Source organism: Oncorhynchus mykiss, chromosome 21 (assembly GCF_057628025.1).
Source record: "Oncorhynchus mykiss isolate SJ-2025 chromosome 21, ASM5762802v1, whole genome shotgun sequence".
In the NCBI taxonomy this organism is placed as follows: Eukaryota; Metazoa; Chordata; class Actinopteri; order Salmoniformes; family Salmonidae; genus Oncorhynchus; species Oncorhynchus mykiss.
The window spans coordinates 47,384,005-47,411,994 of record NC_143042.1 but is presented as its reverse complement, the minus strand read 5'-3'; the positions used below and the strand labels follow the sequence as shown (position 1 = coordinate 47,411,994).

At 43.6% G+C, this 27,990-nt stretch overlaps 1 protein-coding gene across 2 annotated transcripts; it reads left to right on the top strand.

Annotated features, from left to right (window-relative positions):
- Positions 1 to 29: 29 nt before the first annotated feature.
- On the top strand, positions 30 to 26,938 carry LOC110500709 (mitogen-activated protein kinase kinase kinase kinase 2). 2 transcript variants are annotated; one of them, XM_021578220.3, is made up of 32 exons: positions 30 to 376; positions 5,730 to 5,787; positions 7,180 to 7,267; positions 7,817 to 7,881; positions 7,960 to 8,015; positions 8,943 to 8,990; positions 9,128 to 9,170; positions 9,460 to 9,532; positions 9,878 to 10,009; positions 10,925 to 10,987; positions 11,172 to 11,253; positions 15,536 to 15,646; positions 16,215 to 16,284; positions 17,410 to 17,468; positions 17,621 to 17,673; positions 17,957 to 17,995; positions 18,805 to 18,838; positions 18,986 to 19,148; positions 22,161 to 22,336; positions 22,900 to 22,941; positions 23,211 to 23,295; positions 23,375 to 23,454; positions 23,707 to 23,767; positions 24,011 to 24,143; positions 24,312 to 24,370; positions 24,478 to 24,581; positions 24,979 to 25,162; positions 25,303 to 25,395; positions 25,496 to 25,582; positions 25,735 to 25,805; positions 25,918 to 25,973; positions 26,088 to 26,938. In XM_021578220.3, the coding sequence occupies exons 1-32, from the start codon at positions 233 to 235 to the stop codon at positions 26,173 to 26,175; spliced, it is 2,700 nt and encodes an 899-aa protein (XP_021433895.3). In that variant the 5' UTR covers positions 30 to 232; the 3' UTR covers positions 26,176 to 26,938. The 2 variants fall into 2 exon arrangements, with proteins under 2 accessions (XP_021433895.3, XP_021433894.3); XM_021578219.3 differs by having other exon boundaries at positions 24,309 to 24,370.
- The last annotated feature ends 1,052 nt before the right edge of the window (positions 26,939 to 27,990 follow it).

Below are 27,990 nucleotides of genomic sequence, written 5' to 3'. Positions count from 1 at the left end.
TTATAAAGCACCTTTTTATATCAGGAGATGTCACAAAGTGCTTATACAGAAACCCAGCCTACAACCCCAGTTGTGATTCGGCTAGAATGAGATGAATGACTGGAAAGAAGACTAGTATTTGTGGCTATTAGCTCTATTTGCCTGTCAGAATGGTGGTGGAGTATTGCGCTCTAGGGTTTACTGGAACTATAACGTGCGTCCAGTGGTTGATTCGCTGGATGTGTTGTCATGAATGAATAAAAACGTGCATGTGAGTCCAGGCGCAGTTCAGTCTGTAAGCATGGATACCACTATTGGAGTCTCGTTTTTGGACCCGTTGAATGATTACGAGTTAATTAATCGTATTGGGACTGGCACGTATGGTGATGTGTTCAAGGTGAGTGGGGAAAATGTCAGATCGGCTTGGAGATTAGCACACGTACGCGTTTTAATAAACTCCATATGGGTTAGGTTAGTGCGCCGTGTCACGTAGCCTAGCTGTTTAAAAACAAGTTTTTATTCCACAATTGAAATATTGTTCGATTTTATGTTGACAGGCTACAACTTTAAAACAAGATAAAAGCTACCATATTGTTTTAATCAATGCGTCCTTTAAAATCTAATGAAACTTTTACGCACGTAATTAACATAATATAGGCTACCATCTAAAACGTTTTATTACCACAACCAATACCAAGGGATATGCAGGTAAGTTTGGCCGTATGTCGCCCCTGCCTGCCTTGCTGCTATTTGAGAATAATGCGGGTATAGGAGAGATAGAGTACGTGCACACATGTTAATGATGCTCGGTGCCTATAATGCCCATTCCACTGGCTAGTAGTTCATCTTCGGCTGATCAGTGTTCAGGGCTCAGACATTCCATTCCATTGTGTTAGACCTGCTTTACACTTTATATTTGCTCTCCTCTCAGCAATACTTTTTTTTTCTGTGCTGCTTTTGTGACAGAAGAATAGTCTATTTCATATATCATATATATACATATATATATATACATATATATATATACATATATATATATTAAATCGGGTGGATGATACAAGATATCAAGTTTGAAGGACACTGACTTAATGCAAAATGCATCAGCACTGTTTAATGGATCTTGGCTGTTGACGCCCAATTTATGTTGAAAGGTATTTTTTTGATCAGTCTCTTCTATTTTGACTCAGTGATGTGAGCTGCGGGAAACAAACATCCTGTAATCCCACCCTGAATGTCTCATACATGCATCCTGCAAGGGAGACCGACTCAGATTGTTGTGTGCCCCCCCTCCCTACCCGAAACATTTCCTATCCAATAGGCTACCAATGTAAACAGACATACAATGGAAAACATTTACTGTAAGCACAATTATGTTAACTTTTGGGCTAATGAACTCTGTTGAACTCTGCATCCAGCAAATAAGTAAATAAAGCATGTCTGGTTGCAGGGGTGTATGTATGCTGGACGAAGAACAGATTTATGAACAATTCAAAATATCCCTTAGAAATGCACTTTCTCTCAGTATCGAAGTTACGTAATGTGCACCCCCCATGCTGTGAATGAGGAAACTGTTACTGTCCCACAGACAATGGCCTGTTGTCACCCCCCACTACCTCTCCGTACTCTTCTTCTCCTCCACTGTTCTGTTTCTCCAGCTTCAGTGGAGCTGCCTGGAGGTCAGGGGTCAAACAACCGGCCCTGGTACCTAGTGGGCTCTCTGACTGTATGGACATTCAAGGTGACCATTGTTCACAAGATCCACGAAACCTCTTGCTACCCAGCTGAGGGATCAGTTTTCAAGTGTGTGATCTTTTGTGGCTATGGAACTAATAGAAAGTATGTCCCTCGCTGCATAGTCAAGAATGGTTTATTTTCCTGATAATCGCAAAGACCCCATTAGGTGTTTTCTTTTATGAGTGAATAGTTCCTTTTGTCTTGTGTTCGTTCTGGTGTGCATGCAAAAGTAAGCCGAAGACAGGATGGGGAGAACGTACGTACATTCATAGTTATGTGCTTGTTATGACCTGACTGAGATTGCCTGGGGTTCGATGGTGGGGGAAAACCCACAGAACAGAAAACTGTTTCACAAACCAGCAGCCGCACTGCAGGGCCCAGTCATCACTGTCACACTGTGGGCTGCAGGTCGTTTGTCACCGCACATTACATCACGCACACACTACCATGTGCGCTGTTACTGCAGTTGTGGGCCTATCTATCTCCCACTGAATATCATTAATGGTCCAAGGCCAGTTTAATGCAACACGCTACTGAAATGTGTAATACAGGAAATCTGTCTGTGTTTTTGTTGTATGTCATTTCCACTCTGATTCAATCAAGCTTTGTGAGAAAGAACTTATGGAATTTTGATCAAAGTTTAATTTTCAGTCCCATTGTCTGTAACTCTATCCCACAGCACACTGTTATTTCAGGCTGCCCAGTGACCAACCTTAAAAGAGACATTACTGTCACTTCAGTCACAGGAAGTGCTCTCGTATAACAGGGAAAGAAACATGAATTTGGTGTTGCCGAGCATCAGGTTTTGTTTACAGGCAACCTGATAGCCCATTGGCTGATTCTATGCTTGTTGTGCATAGAGAGAGCTAAGGGCCTTAAAACCTGACGTCACATCAACGTTTGACCTTTCTGAAAGAATGGGAGCAATACATATTTACAGGAGAAAACAGGAGGAAATAGACGAACGTCGGATGGACAGTGGATGAACGTCGGATGGACAGTGGATGAACGTCGGATGGACAGTGGATGAATGTCAGATGGACAGTGGATGAATGTCGGATGGACAGTGGATGAACGTCGGATGGACAGTGGATGAACGTCGGATGGACAGTGGATGAACGTCGGATGGACAGTGGATGAACGTCGGATGGACAGTGGATGAACGTCGGATGGACATTGCAAACAACATCCTTTGGTTTCAAAAGCAGGGACTTTTCGCTCAGCACTTGTTACGTAATGGCTGATGTCCCAATATAAACCATGTCGATGACCTTGACACTTCTAAAGCTCTAAGTCTGTCTGCATCCGAGTTTGAAGTGAAACCCTATTCCTTATGCATGCCCTGATAAAAAAAGTAGTGCACTATACAGGGAAAAGGGTCGAGGAATGTACCACATCAGTCACCGACTTCAGTAATAAGTGCATCGACGTCGTCGTCCCCACGGGGACTGTACGTACATATCCCAACCAGAAGCCATGGATTACAGGCAAAATACGCACTGAGCTAAAGGCTAGAGCTGCTGATTTCAAGGCGCGAGACACTAATACGGATGCTTTTAAGAAGTCCCGCTACGCCCTCCAACGAACCATAAAACAGGCAAAGAGTTAACACAGGACCAAGATCAAATCCTACTACTCCGGCTCTGATGCTCGTTGGACGTGGCAGGGCTTGCAAACCATCACAGATTACAAAGGGAAACCCAGCCGTGAGCTGTCCAGTGACGCGAGCCTACCAGGGCGCATACTGAGAGCATGCACTGACCAGCTGTTAAGAGTCTTCACTAGCATTTTCAACCTCTCCCTGATCCAGTCTGTAATACCTATATGTTTCAAGCAGACAACTATAGTACCTGTGGCCAAGAATGCCAAGGTAACCTGTCTAAATGACTATCGTCCCGTAGCACTCACATCTGTAGCCATGAAATGCTATTCATTGCTCACATCAACAACATCATCCCAGGCCCTCTGGACCCAATTCAATTCGCGTACTGCCCCAACAGATCCACAAATGACGCAATCTCTATTGCACTCCACACTGCCCTTTCCCACCTGGACAAAATGTGTGAGAATGTGTGAGAATGCTTTTCACTGACTAAAGCTCAGTGTTCAACACCATAGTGCCCTCCAAGCTCGTCACTAAGTTAAGGACCCTGAGATTAAACTTCCTGATGGGCTACCCCCAGGTAATGAAGGTAGGCAACAACACCTCCGCCACGCTGACCATCAACATGGGGCCTTTAGGTGTGCGTGCTTAGTCCCCTCCTGTACTCCCTGTTCATCCATGACTGCATGGCCACGCATGACTCCAACACCATCATTAAGTTTGCAGACAACACAACAGTGGTAGGCCTGATCGCCGACGATGATGATGAGACGGCCTAAAGGGAGGAGGTCAGAGACCTGACAGTGTGGTGCCAGGACAACAACCTCTTCCTCAACGTCAGCAAGACAAAGTACCTAATCGTGGACTATAGTAAACATTCACATAAACAGGGCTGTGGTGAAGCGGGTCGAGAGCTTCAAGTTCCTCGGTGTCCACATCACTAAGGACCTTTGATGGTCCAAACCCACCAACACAGTAGTGAATAGGGCATGACAACGCCTCTTCCCCCTCAGGAGGCTGAAAATATTCTCAAAAACAGTTGCACCACTGAGAGCATCTTGACTGGCTGCATCACTGTCTGGTATGGAAACTGCTTGGCGTCCGACCGCAAGGAGCTACAGAGGGTAGTGCGTACGGCCCAGTACATCACTGGGGATGAGCTCCCTGCCATCCAGGACCTCTATACCAGGCGGTGTCAGAGGAAGGCCCTAAAAATTGTCAAAGACTCCAGCTACCCAAGTCATAGACTGTTCTCTATACTACGGCACGGCAAGCGGTACCAGAGTGCCAAGTCTGCAACCAAAAGGCTCCTGAACAGCTTCTACCCACAAGTCAAAAGACTGCTGAACAGTTAATCAAATGTCTACCCGGACTATTTACACTGACACCCTTGTTTTGTTTTTTTTGCACTGACATTCTTGCACCGGCTCTATGAACACTCACTGGACTCTACCCACACACTCACTGGACTCTACCCACACGTTCACTGGACTCTACCCACACACTCACTGGACTCTACCCACACATTCACTGGGCTCTACCCACACACTCACTGGATTCTACCCACACACTCACTGGACTCTACCAGGTCATCTATAAGTCTTTGCTTGGTAAAGCCCCACCTTATCTCAGGTCACTGGTCACCATAGCAGCACCCACCCGTAGCACCCACTCCAGCAGGTATATCTCACTGGTCACCCCCCAAAGCCTATTCCTCATTTGGCCGCCTTTCCTTCCAGTTCTCTGCTGCCAATGACTGGAACGAATTGCAAAAATCACTGAAGCTGGAGACTCATATCTCCCTCACTAACTTTAAGCATCAGCTGTCAGAGCTGACTGTTAGGAAAGGGCTCGTTAAGTAAGCATTTCACCTGTTGTATTCGGCGCATGTGACAAATCCAATTTGATTTGAGGGTGCTATTTCGGATGCGCCCTGGGACTGTGTAGAACAGACAGACCTCTCACCAACAGGCCTCTCACCATCCAACACACCCTGTCTCCTGCTGTTGCATCAATACAACGTTATGCTGAATGTCAGAGATAGCAGGTGACCAGCCGGGCCAGAAAACCAGGAACTAACTAATATTGGGACATTTATCATCAAGATGGCTGACTAGGGGGTTTGAGTATTGGATGGATGCCCAGGGCCTCCAAACAGAGATGACAATGCATTAAGAAAAAGATAATAGACTATTGTAAATAGAGCAATTGCAAGGAGTCATCAGCAAGTTGATGCAATAAGGAAACATTGATTACTGTTGGTTTTGTTCCACTCTAATGGAATCTAGTGCTGTAGGCCTATGTCCTGCTGCTGACTAATATATGGCATTCTGTGGCCTGTATACTCTGTAGCCTGTTCACAGGAAAGTTCACACTAGTAATCACTCACAGCTAACTGTATCCTTTCCCTCAGGCTCGAAACATCAGGAGTTCAGCAATGGCAGCCATCAAAATAGTCAAACTGGATCCTGGTAAGTGAACGGCTCAGTGTTGTCAGACCTGTATTACGGGTCATTTCTTGCATGTTTAGCCTTCATGCATATTTTGTGTAGTACATTCTTAACTCTTTGTAAACAATATATTGTGTGTGATACAGTGATACAACTATTACTAGTATTAGCAGCAGTAGCAGCAGTAGTCGTAGTAGTTATAGTACTAGTATCAGTAGTAGTAGTAGTAGTAGTATAGTTCTAGTACTAGTATCAGTAGTAGTATCAGTAATAGTAGTATCAGTAATAATAGTCGTAGTAGTAGTATCAGTAAAAGTAGTAGTATCAGTAGTAGGATTAGCAGTAGTATCAGTAGAAGTAGAAGTAGTAGCAGTAGTAGTAGTAGTAGCAGCAGCAATAGTAGTAGTAGAAGCAGTAGTAGTAGCAGCAGCAGCAGTAGTAGTAGTAGCAGTTGTAGTACTGGTATCAGTAGTAGTATTATTAGTATCAGTAGTAGCAGCAGTAGCATCAGCAGCAGTAGCAGTAGTAGTAGCAGCAGCAATAGTAGTAGTAGAAGCAGTAGTAGTAGCAGCAGCAGCAGTAGTAGTAGTAGCAGTTGTAGTACTGGTATCAGTAGTAGTATTATTAGTATCAGTAATAGTAGTAGTAGTGGTATCAGTAGTAGCAGTAGTAGCAGTATAGTTCTAGTACTAGTCTCAGTACTAGTATCAGTAGTAGCAGCAGTAGCATCAGCAGTAGTAGCAGCAGTAGTAGTAGTAGCAGCAGTAGTAGTAGTATCAGTAGTAGCAGCAGTAGTAGCAGCAGCAGTAGTAATAGTAGAAGCAGCAGTAGTAGTAGTAGAAGCAGCAGCAGTAGTAGTAGTAGCAGCAGTAGTAGTAGTAGCAGCAGTAGTAGTAGTATTAGTAGCAGCAGCAGTAGTAGCAGCATCAGTAGTAGTAGCAGCAGTAGTAGTGGCAGCAGTAGTAGCAGCAGCAGTAGTAGTAATAGCAGTAGTAGCAGCAGTAGTAGCAGTAATAATAGTACTAGCAGCAGCAGCAGTAGTAGTAGCAGCAGCAGTAGTAGTAGCAGCAGTAGTAGCAGCAGTAGTAGCAGTAATAATAGTACTAGCAGCAGCAGCAGTAGTAGTAGCAGCAGCAGTAGTAGTAGCAGCAGCAGTAGTAGTAGCATCAGCAGTAGTAGCAGCAGTAGTAGTAGTAGCAACAGCAGTAGTAGAGTAATAGTAGTAGTAGTAGCAGCAGCAGTAGTAGCAGCAGCAGTAGTAGTAGTAGTAGCAGCAGCAGTAGTAGTGGTAGTAGCTGCAGTAGTAGTGGTAGTAGCTGCAGTAGTAGTAGCAGTAGTAGTAGTAGTTCTAGTACTTATATTCATATTAGTGTTGAGATGTCAGGACATGTGACCTGCATGCTCTCTGTTCAGGTGATATCACATCCATCCAGCAGGAGATCACTATGATGAAGGAATGTAAGCACAAGAACATTGTGGCCTATTTCGGCAGCTATCACAGGTACATGTTTAAGCTTGTTTTGATTTTACACTTTATGATGGTCCACGTCCATCCATGGAATTCCTTGGATTCTGAGTGTTCTTGGATGTGTCAAATTCCACTCTTATCTCAAACACCCACTACTAGGACATAGAATGCAACACTCTCTCCCACACCACAGATAATGTCGTGCTCCAAATAACGTTGACACACACAAAAAAAGCTCTATTGCTGATAGAGGTCACTAACAAACACATAGGGAGAAACATATGCACGCACACACACACACACACACACACACCCTGTCACTGACTTTGAAATTATTTAGCTCAAGATTTTCTCCTTTTTTAGCTTGGTCCTCTTGGAGCGTCTGAGTGTTGTTACCTCTGTAACATTTCAAGGGCAGATAATAATGTGATTTGTTTGGATAGTAAAACTTCTCTACAGCCAAGTTCTCAGAAAACTGTCTAAATATTCAGATGTAAATACCCTTTTTTAGTCTGGAAAGCCAACGGAACAGAAGGCATTGACAAAAGACTGATAATAAAAATGTATTTATCATTTTTGCAGGAACACTAAATTATGGATTTGCATGGAGTACTGTGGAGGGGGGTCATTACAAGACATTTACCACGGTACGCACAGCTAAAACTATTTTTCCACCCTCCCTTGTATGTGCCATTAATCTCAGGTCTCTACCGGTCTTTCCACAGTGACTGGGCCGTTCAAGGAGAAGCAGATAGCCTACATTTGCAGAGAAACCCTCCAGGTTAGTCAGTCATATAACATATGAGCTCTCTCACTTTCCTAACTGGGGGGGATACAGTCACAATATAATCGCATGTCTTTCTCACCACAGGAAAGCGGAGCATCATGTTTCGTGGCACCACACACAGCACAGCTACATAACATTACCTCCCTTATTCATGTCAGCAGTTTGTTTGTTGCCAGGGCCAGCTCTAGCCTTTTGGGGAGATTGCCAGGTCGGCATTCGGCCATGATTACTACACATTTAGATAACTGGTTAGATTAACTTACCAATATAAAAAATGTTAGCTGACATGGCTAATCGAGTGACTGTCATTGACTGACAAAACAAGATAAAAACTTCTGATGGAAAACCACATTTCAAATGTACACCTTGTGTATTCTACTATTCTAACTCTCAACAGTAAGTTGAGACCCAGACTGAGTTCCCTCCAAAATATATGGACTTGTTTTGGAGGGAGGGGGCTAATGGGCTGGGGGCCCTAAGCGACTGCTTATGTTGCTTATGCCTGGGGCCGGCCCTGTTTGTTGCTCACTGTTGTGTTGTGACTGGCTCCAATAGGCTTGTAGGCAGAGATGGGCAGAATTGTATTTGAAATTAGTATTTCAATACCTTTGAGTATTTTGTCATTTGTATTTCAGTGGCCTTTCAGTGGCCTGAATCCAATGTATTTTGTAACCAGATACTTTAGAGAGTATTTTGTATTTTCTAAATAATTTTCAACACTCCTGAAATAAAATGATATAGGGTCTGTTTCTATGTATTCTAATTCAATATTAGTATTTTGTATTTTGTATTGATACATTGGTTTTTGGGATATTTTGGAATTGTATTTTATCATTTTTTGCCGATCTCTGCTTGTGGGGTGAACTAATGATGAGGTTGAGAGATTTGTCAAACTGATTCTGTGTTTTTGTTTTTCGACAGGGCTTGTACCACCTGCATGAGACAAGTAAAATGCATAGGGACATAAAGGTATAATTTTGACATAGCTGTATGTTATTGTTGTCAGTCTGTGGATCTTCTGTGTTTATATCTTTGTGAGCTTGTTTGTGTGTATGTGCGCTTGTGTGTGTGTGTGTGTGTGTGTGTGTGTGTCCATCTGTCTATAGGGAGCAAATATCCTCATCACAGAACGAGGAGACATCAAATTGGGTCAGTGAACATCTATTCTATACCATCCATCCATCACACACACACACACACACACACACACACACACACACACACACACACACACACACACACACACACACACACACACACACACACACACACACACACACACACACACACACACACACACACACACACACTGTCTGCAATAACTTTGAGGTTAACTAGCGTGCTAAAAACATGCCACTCGTAAGACATATTGGATTCTGGATTCAGTCTCCCTCGGCGACTAGACTGTCTCTGGCTCTCTCTCTCTGTTTTCCTGCAGCCGATTTTGGAGTTGCTGCAGAGATCAGTGCTTCTGTAGCCAAGAGGAAGTCTTTTATAGGAACTCCCTACTGGTAAGATAACTGAACTCAAACCACGACCTTCAACGTTATGACTCTCATTGAAACGTATATACTTCATCCTTACTTTCACCGTATCAATTAGCTTCTTCATGCAGACACTGATTGGTCAGTGCTTAATGCAGACCCCGATTGGTCTGCTTTACGTAGACACTGATTGGTCGGTGCTTTACGTAGACACTGATTGGTTTGGTCATAGTCGTACATGTGTCTTCTAACAGAACAACTTTCAGGATCATTATGAAATTATAATATTTTATTTACATGACAAGTCTTAAAATGCATTCTAACCATTATAATATTAATTTCATCTGACTGGTATTTATGTACCCGTGCCAGGATGGCACCGGAGGTGGCAGCAGTGGAGAAGAAGGGTGGGTACAACCATCTGTGTGACATCTGGGCGGTAGGCATCACGGCCATCGAGCTGGCAGAGCTCCAGCCGCCAATGTTTGACCTCCACCCTATGAGGTGAGACACAGGCACAGACACCAACACAGGCACAGACAGAGACACAGACACAAACAGAGACAGAGGCACAGACACAAACAAAGACCGAGGCACAGACAGAAACAGAAGCACAGACACAAACAGAGACATAGGCACAGACACAAACAGAGACAGAGGCACAGACAGAAACAGAGACAGAGCCACAGACAGAAACAGAGGCACAGACACAAACAGAGACAGAGGCACAGACACAAACAGAGGCACAGACACAAACAGAGACAGAGGCACAGACACAAACAGAGACAGAGGCACAGACACACACAGAGACAGAGGCACAGACACAAACAGAGACAGATGCACAGACACAAAAAGAGACAGAGGCACAGACAGGCAGAAACAGATCCAGATATCCAGGAAGAGACAGGGACACAGACTTGGCTCCATACCAGTCCCCTCTGGACTCTAGCCTTAACCTCAACTATAAGTAGTTTCCATTCTATCCCCTTTTCCTTCATTCCTTTAGATCCACCATAATTGCATTGAAAAGTTGGATAAAAGAGAGACAGATGAAGATAGATATTTGTGTTGTGTTGCATTTTTGTGGGTTATCCACATACCTCAATATGGTATAATAGTTTGGTGTGTGACTCAAAACTATCGCCCACACTTTGGTAGCACATGTATTTGTGCTACAGACAACCCCCCTCTGTAGTGCTCGTTGTTATGCCAAACATGTCAGCGAATGACAAAGGAGTTGGCTTAAGCACGTAATAAACAGATCTCTACAACCAGGCTAGTTTTTCCACGGTGTTGACATTTCAAAATATTAAAACTGTGTAACAGAGCCTTGATGTTGATGTCAAAAAGCAGCTTCCACCCTCCCAGGCTAGGTTTTCTACCGTGTTGACATTTCAAACTATTAAAACTGTGTTCCAGAGCCTTGATGTTGATGTCAAAAAGCAGCTTCCAGCCTCCCAGGCTCAAGGACAAGACCAAGTGGTGAGATGAATATGATCACACCGTATTCCCAAAATAATTCAGACAACTCAGAATGCAGCATCTGTGACATACCTGTACTCTAAAAGCATCCTCCTGACACTAGACTGTTCTTTGAATGCAGCATCCATATTCTCCAGGATGGGTATGTGTTTCTGCTGTCTCATCTCTGTCACCCTCCCTGAAGGTCTGCAGGGTTCCAGAGCTTTGTGAAGATGTCCCTCATCAAGAACCCTAGGAAGAGGCCGTCGGCCGAAACTTTACTGCAGGTACACTACTGTGCACTCTGCTCATTATTAATGAATCATTATAAACTGGGTGGTTCGAGCCCTGAATGCTGATTGGCTGACAGCCGTGGTATATCAGACCGTATACCACGGGTATGACAAAAGATTTATAAGGCACCTCGGGGGTTTGTGATATATGGCCAATACACCACAGCTAAGGGCTGTGTCCAGGCACTCTGCGTTGCGTCGTGCATATGAACATTCCTTAGCTGTGGTATATTGCCTTATTGCTATTGTAAACTGGTTACCAATATAATTACTACAGTAAAAATACATTTTTGGTCATACTTGTGGTATACCACAGCTTTCAGCCAATCAGCATTCAGGACTCGAATCTTCCGGATTATAATAAGGAACAGCCCCTGAAAGACGATCAGTACTCCACATTGTTTTAGACAGAACCTCTGGTAAAATGTGGCGCTGGAGGGGATGGCTGCCATTTTATGGGCTCCTAATCAACTCTGCTACTTTGTGTGTTTTTTCCCGTTGTTTGTAACTTATTTTGTACATAATGTTCATGCTACCGTCTCTTATGACCGAAAAGAGCTTGTGGACATCAGAACAGCGATTACTCACCTTGAACTGGACAAAGATTTTTTCTTTAATGAGTCTGACGCAAAGGTTCTCCGAGACCAGGTCCAAATCCCTATCATTCGCGTGAAGAAAAGACAGAAATACAGCCTTGTAAAAATGTATCGGCGAGTTTTAATGTCCTACCAACGGACATTAAAAACTGTAATATGTTATGGTTCACCTAGTCATGGCTGAATGACGACACGGATAATATTCAGATGGCTGGGTTGTCCGTGCAGCGGCAGGACAGAACAGCTGGTGCACGATGTCTAGTATTAAGGAGGTCTCGAGGTATTGCTCGCCTGAGGTAGAGAACCTCATGAAAAACTGTAGACCATACTATCTACCAAGAGACTTTTCATATCTATTTTTAGTAGCCGTCCATTTACCACAACAAACTGATGCTGGCACTAAGACCTCACTCAACAAGCTGTATAAGGCCACAAGCAAACAAGAAAATGCTCATCCAGAAGCGGCGTTCCTAGTGTCCGGGGACTTTATACCTCATTTCGACCAGCATGAACGTTGTTGTAAGAATCGGACCAAAATGCAGCGTGGTTTGGGTTCATCATCTTTTAAGATGAGAACTGGCACAAAAACAATAAAGAGCAAAGAAACGAACGTGCAGCTTTGTCGTGCTCAAAGGCAACAATACAAATACAAGATCCCACAACAAACAGGTGGAAAAAGGCTGCCTAAATACGATCCCCAATCAGAGACAATGATATGGCAGCTCTGATTGGGAACCATACCAAGCCAACCTAGAACTAAAGAAACTATAATGCCCACCCTAGTCACACCTCGACCTAACCAAAATAGAGAATAAAGGATCTCTAAGGTCAGGGCGTGACAGCATGTCACATGTGCAACCAGTGGAAAAATAATTCTAGACCACCTTTACTCCACACACAGCGATGCAAACAAGCTCTCCCTTGCCCTCCATTTGGCAATCTGACCATAATTATATCCTTCTGATTCCTGCTTACAAGCTAAAACTACAGCAGGAAGCACCAGTGACTCACTCAATACGGAAGTGTTCAGATGAAGCGTGTTCTACGCTACAGGACTGTTTTGCTAGAACAGACTGGAATATGTTCCGGGATTCATCCAATGGCATTGAGGAGTATACCACCTTAGTCACAGGCAACATCAATAAGTGCATTTACGATGTCGTCCCCACAGTGACCGTACGTACATATCCCAACCAGAAGCCATGGATTACAGGCAACATCCGCATCGAGCTAAAAGGCAAGACATGCCGCTTTCAAGGAGCATAACACTAATCCGGACGCTTATAAGAAATGCCCTCAGATGAACCATCAAACAGGCAAAGCGTCAATGCAGGACTAAAATTGAATCTTACGACACCGGCTCTGAAGCTCGTCAGATGTGGCAGGGCTTGCAGATTATTACGGAATACAAAGGGAAACCCAGTCGCGAGCTGCCCAGTGATGCGAGCCTACCAGATGATCTAAATGCCTTTTATGCTCGCTTCGAGGCAAGCAACACTGAAGCATGCACTCCATAGCCGATGTGAGCAAGAACTTTAAATAGGTAAACATTCACAAGGCCGCAGGGCCTGCCGGATTACCAGGACGTGTACTCAGAGCATGGGTGGACCCAACTGGCAAGTGTCTTCACTGACATTTTCAACCTTTCCCTAACCGAGTCTGTAATACCTACATGTTTCAAGCAGATCACCATAGTCCCTGTGCCCAAGAAAGGAAAGGTAACATGCCTAAATGACTACCGACCCGTAGCACTCACGTCAGTAGCCATGAAGTGCTTTGAAAGGCTGGTCAAGGCTCACATCAACAACTTCATCCCGGAAACCCTAGACCCAATCCAATTTGCATACCGCCCCAACACATCCATAGATGATGCAATCTTAATCGCACTCCACACTTCCCTTTCCCACCTGGACAAAAGGAACACCTATGTGAGAATGATGTTCATTGACAGCTCAGCATTCAACAGCATAGTGCCCACAAAGCTCATCACTAAGATAAGGTCCATGGGACTAAACACCTACCTCTGCAACTGGATCCTGGACTTCCTGACGGGCCACTCCCAGTTGGTAAGTGTAGGCAACAACACATTTGCCACGCTGATCCTCAACACGGGGGCCCCTCAGGGGGGCGTGCTTAGTCCCCTCCTGTACTCCCTGTTCACCCATGACTGTGTGGCCAGGCACAACTCTAACACCATCATTAAGTTTGCTGATGACACAACAGTGGTAGGCCTGATCACCGACAACAATGAGAGCCCATAGGGAGAAGGTCAGAGACTTGGCAGTGTGGTGCCAGGACAACAACCTCTCCCTCAACGTGAGCAAAACAAATGAGATGATCGTGGACTACAGGAAGGAGGGCCAAACATGCCCCCATTAACATCGATGGGACTGTAGTAGAGCGGGTCGAGAGCTTCAAGTTCCTTGGTGTCCACATCACCAACAAACTATCATGGTCCAAACACACCAAGACAGTCGTGAAGAGGGCACGACAACACCTTTTCCCCCTCAGGATATTTGGCATGGGTCCCCAGATCCTCAAAAGGTTCTGCAGCTGCACCATCGAGAGCATCCAGACCGGTTGCATCACTGCCTGGTATGGCAACTGCTCGGCATCTGACAGTAAGGCGCTACAGAGGGTAGTGCGTACGGCCCAGTACATCACTGGGGCCAAGCTTCCTGATATCCAGGACCTATATACTAGGCGGTGTCAGAGGAAGGCTCCAGTCACCCAAGTCATAGACTGTTCTCTCTGCTACCGTTCGGCAAGCACCAAGTGTAAGGAACGACGCTGGTAGACGAGAAGCAGGTACAGGGAGTGAACATTTAATGAGCAACGGACATGGAACAGGACAGGACAGTCTCTGGACATGAACACATATTGACATTAATGTTGACACCGGGAACAAACGGGGGAGCAGACAGTTATAGATGGGACAATCAACAAAGGGAAGGAGTCCAGGTGAGTCCAATGAGCGCTTTTGCGCGTAATGATGGTGACAGGTGTGCGTAATGAAGGGTAGCCTGGTGCCCTCGAGCGCCAGAGAGGGAGAGCGGGAGCAGGCGTGACACCAAGTCTAGGTTCAAAAGGCTCCTTAACAGCTTCTACCCCCAAGCCATAAGACTGCTCAACAATTAATAAAATGGCCACCCAGACTATTAACATTTGATTTTACAATGCTGCTACTCGCTGTTTATTATCTATGCATAGTCACTTTACCCCTACCTACATGTACAAATTACCTTGACTAACCTGTATCCCCGCACATTGACTCTAACGGTACCCCCTGTATATACAGTAGACTCTGTATTGTTATTTTATTGTGTTAATTTTTAATTTTATTTTTTATTTTATTTTATTTAGTAAATATTTTCTTAACACTATTTCTTGAACTGCAATGTTGGTTAAGTAAGGGCTGGTAAGTAAAAATTTCATAGTAAGGTCTACTACACCTGTTGTGTTTGGCGCATGTGACAAATAAAATTGGATTTGATCTAAAGCCTCTGTCTGAGGTGCTAAAATCATTGCCATCCTAGGATCCTGTGTTTATTTCTATAGGGGCCCATAACACGGATACAGCTGCTGAGAGAGATCAAGGAAACTAATGATGAAGTGATGTATTGATGTCGTGCCACATAAAAGCTATAGGTCATTAGCTGTATCTCTTGTCGTCTCTCCAGCACCCGTTTGTGACCCAGTTGCTGACCCGTAACCTGATTATTGAGCTCCTGGACATGGCCAATAACCCTGACCTCCACTCCACACACAGCATGGACGACAACGATCGGGAGGTGAGGATAGGTGACCAAGGACAGACAGACATACACACACACATGCAGGCATGCAAGTACACACGCCGAATGCACACCCACACTGTTACGTCCGTTGTTAGAAGGAGACCAAGGTGCAGCGTGGTATGCGTACATTATACTTTTATTTTAAATGACACTAAAAAACAACAAAATGCAAAAACGGACATAAAGCTATATGCAGTGCAGAAAGCAACTACACACAAACAAGATCCCACAACTGAAGGTGGGAAAAAGGGCTGCCTAAGTATGATCCCCAATCAGAGACAACGATAGACAGCTGCCTCTGATTGGGAACCATACCCGGACAACAAAGAAATAGACAAACTAGAATGCCCAACCAAATCACACCCTGACCTAACCAAATAGAGAAATAAAAAGGCTCTCTAAGGTCAGGGCGTGACACACACAAACATACAAATCACACACACACACTTGCTTTGTAACACATGGCAATCACCTAGCTCCCTCTGGAACATTGCTTGGTCCTAGTGTGATTTATTCTGTGAATGTATAACACATCCGTGTGTGTGTATGTGTTTGTCTGTAGAATGGAGAAGCTGCTCCTGATAAGATCCAGTCTGCAGGGAAACTCCTGAGGACCCTGTCTGAAGAGCAGTGTGAGTCTTCAAAACCCTACAAAATGTGTACACTGAAACCCCATCGTCAGCCCACACAACAATGTGTGAAGAGTTTATAGAAGTACTCATGTCAACATATGAAAAACCATCCTAATAAACAATGTCAATGAGAGCCTTCTGCCTTGAACATCTTCATCTGAAATGTGGTCTGGCTATTACTGTTAATACGGTACGTCCGCCCAGGTAATTCAAGTGATCAATCATCTGTAGCTAGAGAAGGGCTGTGTATGTGTGTTGATTGTCGATCGTGAGTTTGTGTGTGTGTGTGTGAGCGTGCGTATCTATCTGTATGTCTGTGTATCCGTGTGTATTGTGTGTGCTTGGAGAGTTGAGGTCAACATCACCCTTACTGGCATAACGTGTGAAACTGGGGCAGATGGAGCAGGACACAACACACTTGGGTTCCTGACCTCTGTGACAAGAAGCCCATTGAGACTTGGAGGTGGTGGAGATGAAGTCCCCAAGTCTCAGAGTCACCCGACACAGAGAGAGGTCATAGAGGGGTCACTGTCCTACACACGCACATGGCATGTTCCCTCTGTGGTCCTCTGACGTGGTTCTGGGGGCAGGAGGTGGGGGAAGCGAGGAGTAGGGGGAGTGGGGGGGGGGGGGAATTGAGAAACTATTGCTGTGTCTCCTATCAGTGAGGTTACAGCATACACAGGGTGTGGTGATGGTGGACAATGCGCCCACGCTGCAGCTGCCAGGAACAAGACAGCATATATTTAGACAAGCATGTCAACACAAAAACAAATACATGGTGCTAGTGGAGAGGGGTGTTGTAACTCTTCTTGTATGGGCATCACAATGGGTCTTCTGGGGTGAAAGGTAAAGTTGCCTGAAGCCGATGACTTGGTATTACTGTAACACAGTGATATGGGTTCAGTATGAGAGTAGTTTACCAATCGATCTGAATAGGCAACAGGGAGGACAGTGGGATAGCAGATCCACCTGGATTTTATCCTCTGGCACTGATAGTAAATTCATCACATAAAATGATCATGCCATATTATAAAACATGTTTTGGCTCAGCAGTTATTAAATACATATATTGTATTGAAGTGTACATGTTCCTCATGATCAACTTAGTTGTGTTTCCCTTAGTTGACCAGGTGAAGTTTGGGCCACCGTTGAGGAAAGTGACAGAGCCTTGTCCTGATATGGTGAGTCACATTTCTTTCTTGTGTTTGACATGTTGGAGTTTAAGGTCAAGTCAACATAGAATGGCTATTTGGGGCAGTGGGAGATGTATGAGTTCTATTAATAGGGATATTATGGGTGTGCATGTTGTTGATGATTCTTCGTAATTTTTCAGCAAAGCTCGTCCGGAGACGATTGGGATGTCTCAGAAGAGGACACTGAGTCACCGTAAGATGCTCCTCTTCCACAGTTTACTATTGGTAGCAGTACGTCAAGCAAACATTATTATGAGCATTATTTCAAATCTACTGTTTGTGCGTATGGCCATGGACCTGACGTCCCCACTAGAGCAAGTTTACAGGAGAACAATAATTAAAAAAAACCTGAATCCATAACAGAAGACACTAGCTCCAACCCTCCCATTGTCACAGAATAGGTGGTTCTCTGTCACATCATGTTCTCTGAACTAGTGGCTCCAGAGAGAGATTAACATCTTGTCTTCCTGTTTCAGGAGCCTGTTGGAATGTGTGGAGGAAGCTCTGCAGCTGAGGTAGGCCAGCAGACCACCCATTGTAAAAACACTATTCAGGAGCATTCTACCCGGCGACAATGCCTCTTATCAAGGAAGCTGTGGAAGTTTGTTTAATCACATTGAAATTAATACCTTTTGAATACTTGACATTACCTGATAAAGAACTAAATCATATTTGATCACTGCTCCAAATCTTGTCCTAATAAGAGCCAACATAATTGCCCCCATGCCAGTTTATAGACTGTGAAAGCAAGCATCCCACAAAGAAAGGAAATCTGATTTACCTATGATTTAGTAGAGAGTGCATGAGCATTAATGGTGCTACACATAAGATTTTTTACAATTAATTTCAGAAAATGTCCATAATATATCTGCAGTAATAGTGGAATGATTGTGTTTCACAGTATTACCTACCCGACAGTGTTTACTATTTGCAGTGAAATTCTCCTGTTGTCAAATTGGGAAAGCTGTTATTACTTTGTGGCTGTGTTATCTAGTGGAAATCGTGTCCAGCTGCCAATGTATCGCTCTGCCATTCCCTGATTGCTAAAATTCTACACTGTATGTGAGAAAACAAACACGGAATATTGTAGGGAATCATTGTACCATCTTTTATAAAAGGTGTTTTTTCCCCAGCTGTTTGAAGCTGGCGGACCCAAAGTAAAAGGCTCAAGCGCAAGTCTCAAATGGAATGAGGGGGAGGGGGGAAATGCATTGGAATTCAGTCATGTGCTGTTGCAATTTATACGTAGCTTCCACATAGGGGAGACATTCTGAGAAGTTATATGTGTAACACCAACATTACCATTGACTATTTCTTTTTCCAGGAGCCTAACCATTAAGAGAGTGCCATCTGCTGGTGTAAGTAGCAATAACAGAACGCCAAAAAAACAGATCTTCGGAAACAATCAAGTGTAACACAAGATATGAAGATAATCCTTTATACCTTTCAGCTATTTCCTATTGTATTATGTGATAGTGGTTTGTCTAATGTTTCTGGTTGTGTAGGGAGGTAATGGTGGGAGGAAGAGTGGGTTATTCATCCCTTCCACAGCCTCCCTGCCTGCCATCAGCTCATTCTGTCCCACCCTGGAGGACAAGGACCTCACCCTTGGCCCCAGCTCCAGCCTGGGGCCCGACTCCACCCACACACCCAAAAACTTCACGTCAGGTACGGAACATCCACACACAGAGTCAATGTTTACAGGCCATATTTCAATCTGTCATGACAACTGATTTGGTTCTGGGTGCTGAGATTAATATACAGTGCCTTCAGAAAGTATTCACACCCCTTGTCTTTTTCCACAATTTGTTGTGTTACAGCCTGAATTTAAAATGTATTCAACTGAGATTGTGTGTCACTGATCTACACACAACACCCCATAATGTCAAAGTGGAATAATGATTTTAGAAATGTTTACAAATTAATACAAAATTATATTTAGTTAAAAAACCCTTTTGTTATGGCAAGCCTAAATAAGTTCAGATGTAAAGATGTGCTTCAAGTCACATACGTTTCAGGGACTCACTCTGTATACAATAATAGTGGTCAACATGATTTTTTAAATGACTACCTCATCTCTGTACCCCACACATACAATTATCTGTAAGGTCCCTTCGTCGAGCAGTGAATTTTAAGCACATATTCAACCACAAAGACTAGGGAGGTTTTCCAAAGGTTCGAAAGAAGGGCACCTATTGGTAGAAGGGTAAAAAAAACAGCAGATATTGAATATCCCTTTGAGCATGGTGAAGTTATTAATTACACTTTGGGTAGTGTATCAAAACACCCAGTCACTACAAAGATACAGGTGCCTTTCCTAACTTGGAGAGTAAGGAAACTTTAAAAGTTACAGAGTTTAATGGCTGTGATAGGAGATAACTGAGGATGGATCAACAACATTGTAGTTACTCCACAATACTAACATAAATGACAGAGTGAAAAGAAGGAAGCCTGTACAGAATAAAACATGCATCCTGTTTGCAATAAGGCACTAAAATAATACTGCAAAAAATGTGGCAAAGAAATTAACTTTAGCGTTATGTTTGGGGCAAATCCAACACAACACATCACTGAGTACCACTCTTCATAATTTTAAGCACGGTGGTGGCTGCATCATGTTAGGGGTATGCTGGTCATCGGGAAGGATGCCATTTTTTGTGATAAAAAGAAACAGAATAGAGCTATGCACAGGTTAAACCTTGGAGGATAACTTGGTTCAGTCTGCTTTCCAACAGACACTGGGAGACAAATTCACCTTTCAGCAGGACAAATACCTAAAGCACAAGGCCAAATATACACTGGAGTTGCTTACCAAGATGACATTGTTCCTGATTGGCCTAGTTACAGTTTTTACTTAAATCGGTTCAATACTTCTCTAATCAAGATATACTGTATTAGGGTTTTGTTCTCCATTCATAAAAAAATATATATCACATTTTTCTTACACTGTAACGTTAGTGTATTTTGTGTAGATCATTGACAAGAAAATTATGGTTAAAACCATTTTAATCCCGCTTTGTAACAACAAAATGTGGAAAAAGTTAATGGTTGTGAACACTTACTGAAGTCTGTTGATGTCAGTATTTGTATTGACAACAGAATTACTGTTCCGTATTTGCCTAGTGAGTAGTATATTCCAATGCTGCAGGTAGCCACGATGTTAAAGCGTAGGGCCAGTAACTGAAAGGCTGCTGATTCGAATACTGGAGCTGTGCCCTTGAGCAAGGCACTTAACCCTAATTGCTCCAGGGGAGCTGTGCAATGGGAAAAGGGGATACCTAGTCAGTTGGACAACTGAATGCCTTCAACTTAAATGTGTCTTCCGCGTTTAACCCAACCCCTCTGAATCAGAGAGGTGCGGGGGGCGGCCATAATCAACATCCACGTCTTCGGTGCCCGGGGAACAATGGGTTAACTGTCTTGTTCAGGGGCAGAACGACTGATTTTTACCTTGTCAGCTCAGGGAATCGATCCAGCAACCTTTCGGTTACTGGCCCAATGCTCTAACCAGTAGTGACCCTGGCCATGACCCCACTCCCTGCGGGTGCCTCAGTGGGGGTTGAGATATTCAAAAAAAAACATTTCCATGACACACTGTGTATAACAGGACAAATATAAGCACCCACCAAATTATTATTACTATAATGCAGTCATAATATTGAGAGCTTGGGACTAAACGGTTCTATCTGCATTTTTGTTCTCTACCTAAATAGTACTCTAAATACCCCAATTCATGTTGTTAAGTTCGAAAGAATACTAGATAAACATTTCTGACACCATTCCAACCAATGAGGGTTTGGAACTTTTACGACAATTATCTAAGAATCATTGCAGATAGAACCTTGTAGTCCCAAGCTCTCGACATGTTAAATTATATACACTATCATTATATACACTATATACACTATCATTCAAAAGTTTGGGGTCACTTAGAAATGTCCTTGTTTTTGAAAGAAAAGCTATTTTTTTTGTCCATTAAAATGACATCAAATTGATCCGAAATACAGAGTAGACATTGTTAATGTTGTAAATGATGATTGTAGCTGGAAACGGACAGTCTATTGGCCAGTCTGAGATATAGCTATTTTTTTGCAACTCTGCCTAGAAGGCCAGCATCCCGGAGTCGCCTCTCAATAATAGACTGACGAGTTTCAGAATAAAGTTTTTTATTTCTGACCATTTTGAGCCTGTAATCGAACCCACAAATGCTGATGCTCCAGATACTCAACTAGTCTAAAGAAGGCCATTTTTATTGCTTCTTTAATCAGAACAACAGTTTTCAGCGGTGCTAACATAATTGCAAAAGGGTTTTCTAATGATCAATTAGCCTTTTAAAATGATCAACTTGGATTAGCTAACACAACTTGCCATTGGAACACAGGAGTGATGGTTGCTGATAATGGGCCTCTGTACGCCTATGTAGATATTCCATTAAAAATCTGCCATTTCCAGATACAATAGTCATTTACAACATTAACAATCTCTACACTGTATTTCTGATCAATTTTATGTTATTTTAATGGACAAAAAAAATGTGCTTTTCTTTCAATAAGAAGGACATTTCTACGTGACCCCAAACTTTTGAGCGGTAGTGTATCTTCGGTGTGTCTATGCTAAGATCGACAGTCCGTTTCAACATGATTTTTTCCCCCTCCTTCGTCCTCTTGTGTGGTTTTCCAGTCTTGGCCAGGTGTTCTGCAACTCAGGACATCAGCAGACAGTGGTGTAGGGACCCCAGTGTTTCTGAGGGGGGCGCCGTACAGGCAGAGAAGAAGAAGACAGAAGGGGTGACCTCATCATGCAGAGAAACCTCTCTCTCTCCAGAGTGGAGCACACTGAGGAGGAAGACGAACTCTGTGAGTTTAAAACACAGGGCAATGTTGCCTCACTACATACAGTATGTGTACATAGCTTCATATCCATACTGTAGTTGCTGAATGGCAGTGGCAGTTGGCTTCAACACATTGTATGGATTTGAGGCTACCAGTAGACGGTAGCCTTAACCAGTCCATAGCCAGTACTCAGGGGTTCAATTCAATGTGAAGTCAGACACTTCCAAGGAATAAGTGAAATTCCAGCATAACAGTAATAAAGTGCCATTCATTTTTTGATTGGAATTTGAATTCACTTCCTAAACTGACTGAAATGAAATGGAATTGACATCAACCCTGGTACTGACAAAAAAAAAAGTGTGTGGTTTGTTAAGCTAACAACATGTTTCAATACATTCTTCCATATCCCCTTTAATAAACCATCCTTTTGTAACATTTCATGTAGGAAGACAGAGTTCAGAGACGCCCAGATCCTATGCCGCTGCTTTGTGACATCAATTTAAACAACATCCTCATTTGAACGACACCGTTATCCTTCTTTGTTGTCGTTGTTGTTGTTGTTGTGTTTAACCCTGTTTCATTTCTAGAGAGCTGATTGCCATGGACTCCCTCCTACTCCTCAAGTTCATGTAAGTGCAGAGGTCTAGTCAAACAGCATGTGCCCTAAGACAGTACAGAGAGGCTGTTGCATCAGTAACTAACAATATTTCCACATGCTTAAGAACAGGCTATGTAGCTAATGGCTATTGGTCTCAAAAACGCTTGATGGAATGCTCACTGCAACAATGGTTTGCTAAGATGAACATTAAACACATTATAATAGTCTAACCATGCTTATTGTACAGCAATGTAGAAATAGCCACCGTGATAGTACAACGTGTATTGTTTTGTTTCGTAGATGGGTGCCTGTTTCTCTAAAGTCTTCAATGGTTGTCCTCTGACGATCCACTGTGCTGTGACCTGGATTCTCCCTAAAACTAGAGGTAGTGGTCCAGAACGGGTTAAAGAGGTTAAGACAAGGTCATTACAAATGGCCGTGACATGATCTTGTCTCTTCCTCAGATCAGTATCTTATTCTGGGGGCAGAAGAGGGTGTCTACACCCTCAACCTCAACGAGCTCCATGAGGACACCCTGGAGAAGGTAACAGTTTAGATATTGATGAATGTGGGGAAGTATGAATTAATGTGGATAGTCTGCATTAAAATTCCAGAGCATACCACTAATACTATTCTACTGAGCCATTTACTTTATGTTCATATTCTTATCTTATTGTTGTTGTATTGTCGAGAAGGAACCTGCGAGTAGGCATTTCGTTAGACAGTGTATACCATGCGTATCCTGTACATATGACTAATAAAACTTAAAACGAATACCTCTCTCTTCCCCCCACAGTTGCTCCCACAAAGATGTTCCTGGCTGTTTGTCATGAACAATGTCCTGATGTCCGTATCAGGTAGAGCTCTACCCCAATTACACACCTATCATGTTGTTCATAGGATCCTACTCCATCAACTCCAGTAATAAACCAGACCTGGTCGCAAATAGTATTTCAGTGTTTGCTTGAGTTCCAGGTGGGCATGGTTTGCACTTTTGAGACTTTTCCATTGGTTCCATTGCACCAGGCAAGCTCAATCAAGCACTGCTAAATTTGAACACGGGTTCTTACCATTCCTCCCCTCTCCAACCCCATCCCCAGGGAAGTCTTCCCAGCTGTACTCCCACAGTCTGACGGCTCTGTTTGAACAGAGGGGCCACAAGCAGCAGAAACAGAGTCACCTGTCCCTCAGTACCAACCGCCTCACTGAGAGGATCAACCCCAGGCAGAGGGGGTGTGTGTGTGTGTGTGTGTGTGTGTGTGTGTGCGTGTGCGTGTGCCTGCCTGCCTGCCTGCGTGCGTGCGTGCGTGCGTGCGCATCAATATGTTCGGGTTCAATTTGTCTTCAATATACAGTATGTGCCTGTCCTAAGTAAAAAATATATGAAATGTAAATCAGCAGGAAATATGCTGTAACTGTGAAGATACCAGACACTAAAGGCTGTCGAAGATGCAGCGTGGGTAAGTGAAATTTGGCACTGCATTATATTCAATCACAACACAGAAAGCTGCTTCAATTTTTTTCTGAAATTGATTCAATTGAAATGGCTCTTTCTCCTCTCTCCTAGCAAGAAACCCACACACAGACAGCACGTTCCTGTGTGGGGCTGTTCCATCAGGTCTAATTCTGCTCTTGTGGTATGATCCTCTGCAGAGGTTCTTGCAGCTCAAGGTGTGTATCGACATAACAATTATTCCATACAACATACACTTGACTGGCCTGCACAGAGCCCTGACCCTCAACCCCTATTGAACACCTTTGGGATGAATTGAAACTCCGACTGCGAGCCAGGCCTAATCGCCCAACATCAGTGCCTGACATCACTAATGGTCTTGTGGCTGAATAGAAGCAAGTTCCTGAAGCAATGTTCCAGCATCTAGTGGAAATCCTTCCTAGAAGAGTGGAGGCTGTTATAGCAGCAAAGGGGAGGACCGACTTTATATTAATGCCCATGATTTTGGAATGAGATGTTCGACGAGCAGGTGTCCACATACCTTTGTGGTGCATGTATATGAACCGTGTCTGTAAGACTTGTAAAATTGGTCTTTCTACACTTTTTCCCTCTCAGCATATAGACATACGTCTACCGGATTCGCTCCCTATCTTTGAGCTACTGGTGTTAGTGAAGGATGAGTTCCCACAACTATGCGTAGGGGTGGGGGACTGTGCTGCAGAGGGAGGGAAACCACCATCCAACCAGCAGCTGAAGTTCGACATCATAGAGTTGAACGACACACCAAATTCTTCACCAGGTAGTACAGAAATGTCAGATATTAGGATTTGAACCGTATGACATTGTGTAGAGAAATTGTATAACCTTAATTCTCTCTCTCTTTCTTTCTTTCTCTCTGTCTTTGTATATGTGCATGTGTGTGTGTGCGTGTGTGTACAGAGAGTACGCCGGACCGGACCCGGACCGGAGCCGGACCGGGAGCCAAGCAGGCAACACAGCTGGACAGAGACACGGTTCTCATTGTACTGGAGAGTGAGTCTATTGGAATATATTACATCCTACCTAGAATATCATTAGCACCACCTGCCTTTTAATGTCCACTACTAATGGTATCTTTAATGTCACTTTACAGAGACTGTGAAGATTGTCAACCTACAAGGTCTTCCCTCCAAGGAGCTGGCTTCTGAACTTGTCTTTGACTTCCCCATTGAAACACTAAGTACTAACTTCATTCAATCTCAATAATACCTCATAGAATGTTCTCAATTCATCACCACATCATAGGTACAGGCAGGGGTGAGGTACTGTAGTTACAGCCACACACTACGTGCGTGGAAGATTTTGTTTGTGACTTTACTGTTGTGTGGCTAGTTTGTTTACAGGACAGTGTTCTGGCTTTCTGGAAGCATGGTCTTAAAGGGAGGAGTCTTCACACAAATGAGGTGATTATGTTTCATTGTAATGCACTCATAAAAATAAAATAAAGGCTTGATCTGCATTGGAAGTATATTATCTTGCCGAAACAGTGAAATACATTTGCGTTCATCTTTGTAGGTCACGCAGGAAATCACAGACGAAAGCAGAGTATTCCAGGTCTTGGGGACGAACAGGTATGCTCCAAACGCTGGTCTGTTACCTTGAATACCACATTATGTGTGTTCGCATTAGGGGTCAAAGGTTATCTGAGAAAATCAATCACATTCAATCTTTTGTCGTTTCCGTAGGGATATCGTCCTTCAGAGTACCCCCACAGAGGACCCGTCAGCCATGACCAACCTCTATATCCTGACAGGCCATGAAAGCAGCTACTGAGAGAAGAGAGAAAAGGACTGAAAGAAAATAATAGAAATTGGGATTAAAGTAAGAAGAGAAGAAGAGTGTGTCTTGAGATGGGAAGTGCTTTTCTGGCACCTAATAAACTCACGAGAGAACAAGCCCCCCTCACTGTAGACTTGTCTTAAACTGACCCCCTCTACCTGCATATGGGGAACAGACAGACCATGGGAGACTCTCACACACTAAACCGCAGGGAGATAACTGAGCTGGTGTTCGTGGAAGGACTTGTAAAAAAAGACTTGTCAGAGAGAGCCCCCTGTCGTGACCTCTAACCCCTTGAATGACACAAACTACTTTTAACCTTGCATAACCCCATTGTCTATTTTTACTGGTTTGACTGATAACTGAAGTCTGATCTGTCTCCTTAAACAACATTGTGAACACCACCCTGCTCTGTCCACTAACTGTAGTATTACTATGTCACGTCATGGCATAGGTGGCGCCACTCCAAGATGTCAACATAAATAGTTTAGAAAATATGTGCCATAGAATCAGAGGGCCACTACATTCTAAAAGTGCTTTGAAATACTTTACTGAGATCAATTTAAAGGCCTGTTTCCCAGACCCAGATGAAGACTATTCCTGCACTAAAAAGGGCTTGCAACATGTGTTTGCCACAAAGTGCTCAAAGACTGGTAGTGATACTGTGTTGTGTTTAATGATTTTGGTTTGGTTTGGTTGTGCAGTATGAGGCCCGATGTAACACTCATCATCCATGAAATACACTTGAAGGAGCATGCATGTTGCTTTTTGAATTTTCTTTTAGCAAAATCGTATGATGTGTGAATATGGATTTAAGAGATTTTATGTATATTTAGTTTTAACTTACGCCAAACAATATATTTTTTCAAAGACGAGAGAGAGAGAGAGAGTCGTTAGGGTTTGGCCGTCATTGTAAATAAGAATTTGAGTGGAGGGAGAGAGAGAGAGAATTAGAGGGAGCATAGCTAAATTCACAGAGGACCCCAGATAAGACAGGAGATTTATATCAGATATAACAGACTGACCCTAGCCCCCTGGAACATAGACTATTGCAGCATAGATACTGGAGGCTGAGACATGGGGGGGTGGGGGACACTGTGGCCCCGAACAGGGCAAACCAGGCAGGATTAAAACCCCACCCAGTTTGACAAAGTACAGCCCACACACCACTTGAGGGATATCAACTTACTACCCTTAGACAAGGCTGAGTATAGCCCACAAAGATTTCCTCCACCGTACAAGAACCAAGGGGCGCAAAACCGGACAGGAAGATCACGTCAGTGACTCACCCCACTCAAGTGATGCACCCCTCCTAGGGACGGCATAGAAGAGTACTAGTAAGCCAGTGACTCAGCCCCCTGCAATAGGGTCAGAGACATGGATTAGCTTTTCTGCATAATTTTTGACCCCCCCCCAAAAAAAAAATTTCAATGTTACAAAGATGGAGAAAAGCTGCCCTTGAAATATTCTTGATATGTTCCTCAAAAGAGAGATCAGAGTCCAGAGTAACGTCATGTTCCTTCACAGTTTTATTTGAGACGCCTGTACAACCATCAACATTAATTGTCAGATCCAACAGAAGATCTCTTTGTTTCCTGGGACCTTGAACTAGCATCTCCGTTTTGTCCGAGTTTAAAAGTAAACCATTTGTCGCTGTCCACTTCCTTATGTATGAAACACAGGCTTCCAGGGTAGGACATTTTGTGCCTTCACCATGTTTCATCGAAATGTACAACTGTGTGTCGTCCGCATGACATTTTTAATCATGTGTATCTGCCGTCTCATTGGCTAGAATGGTCTCACCTGATC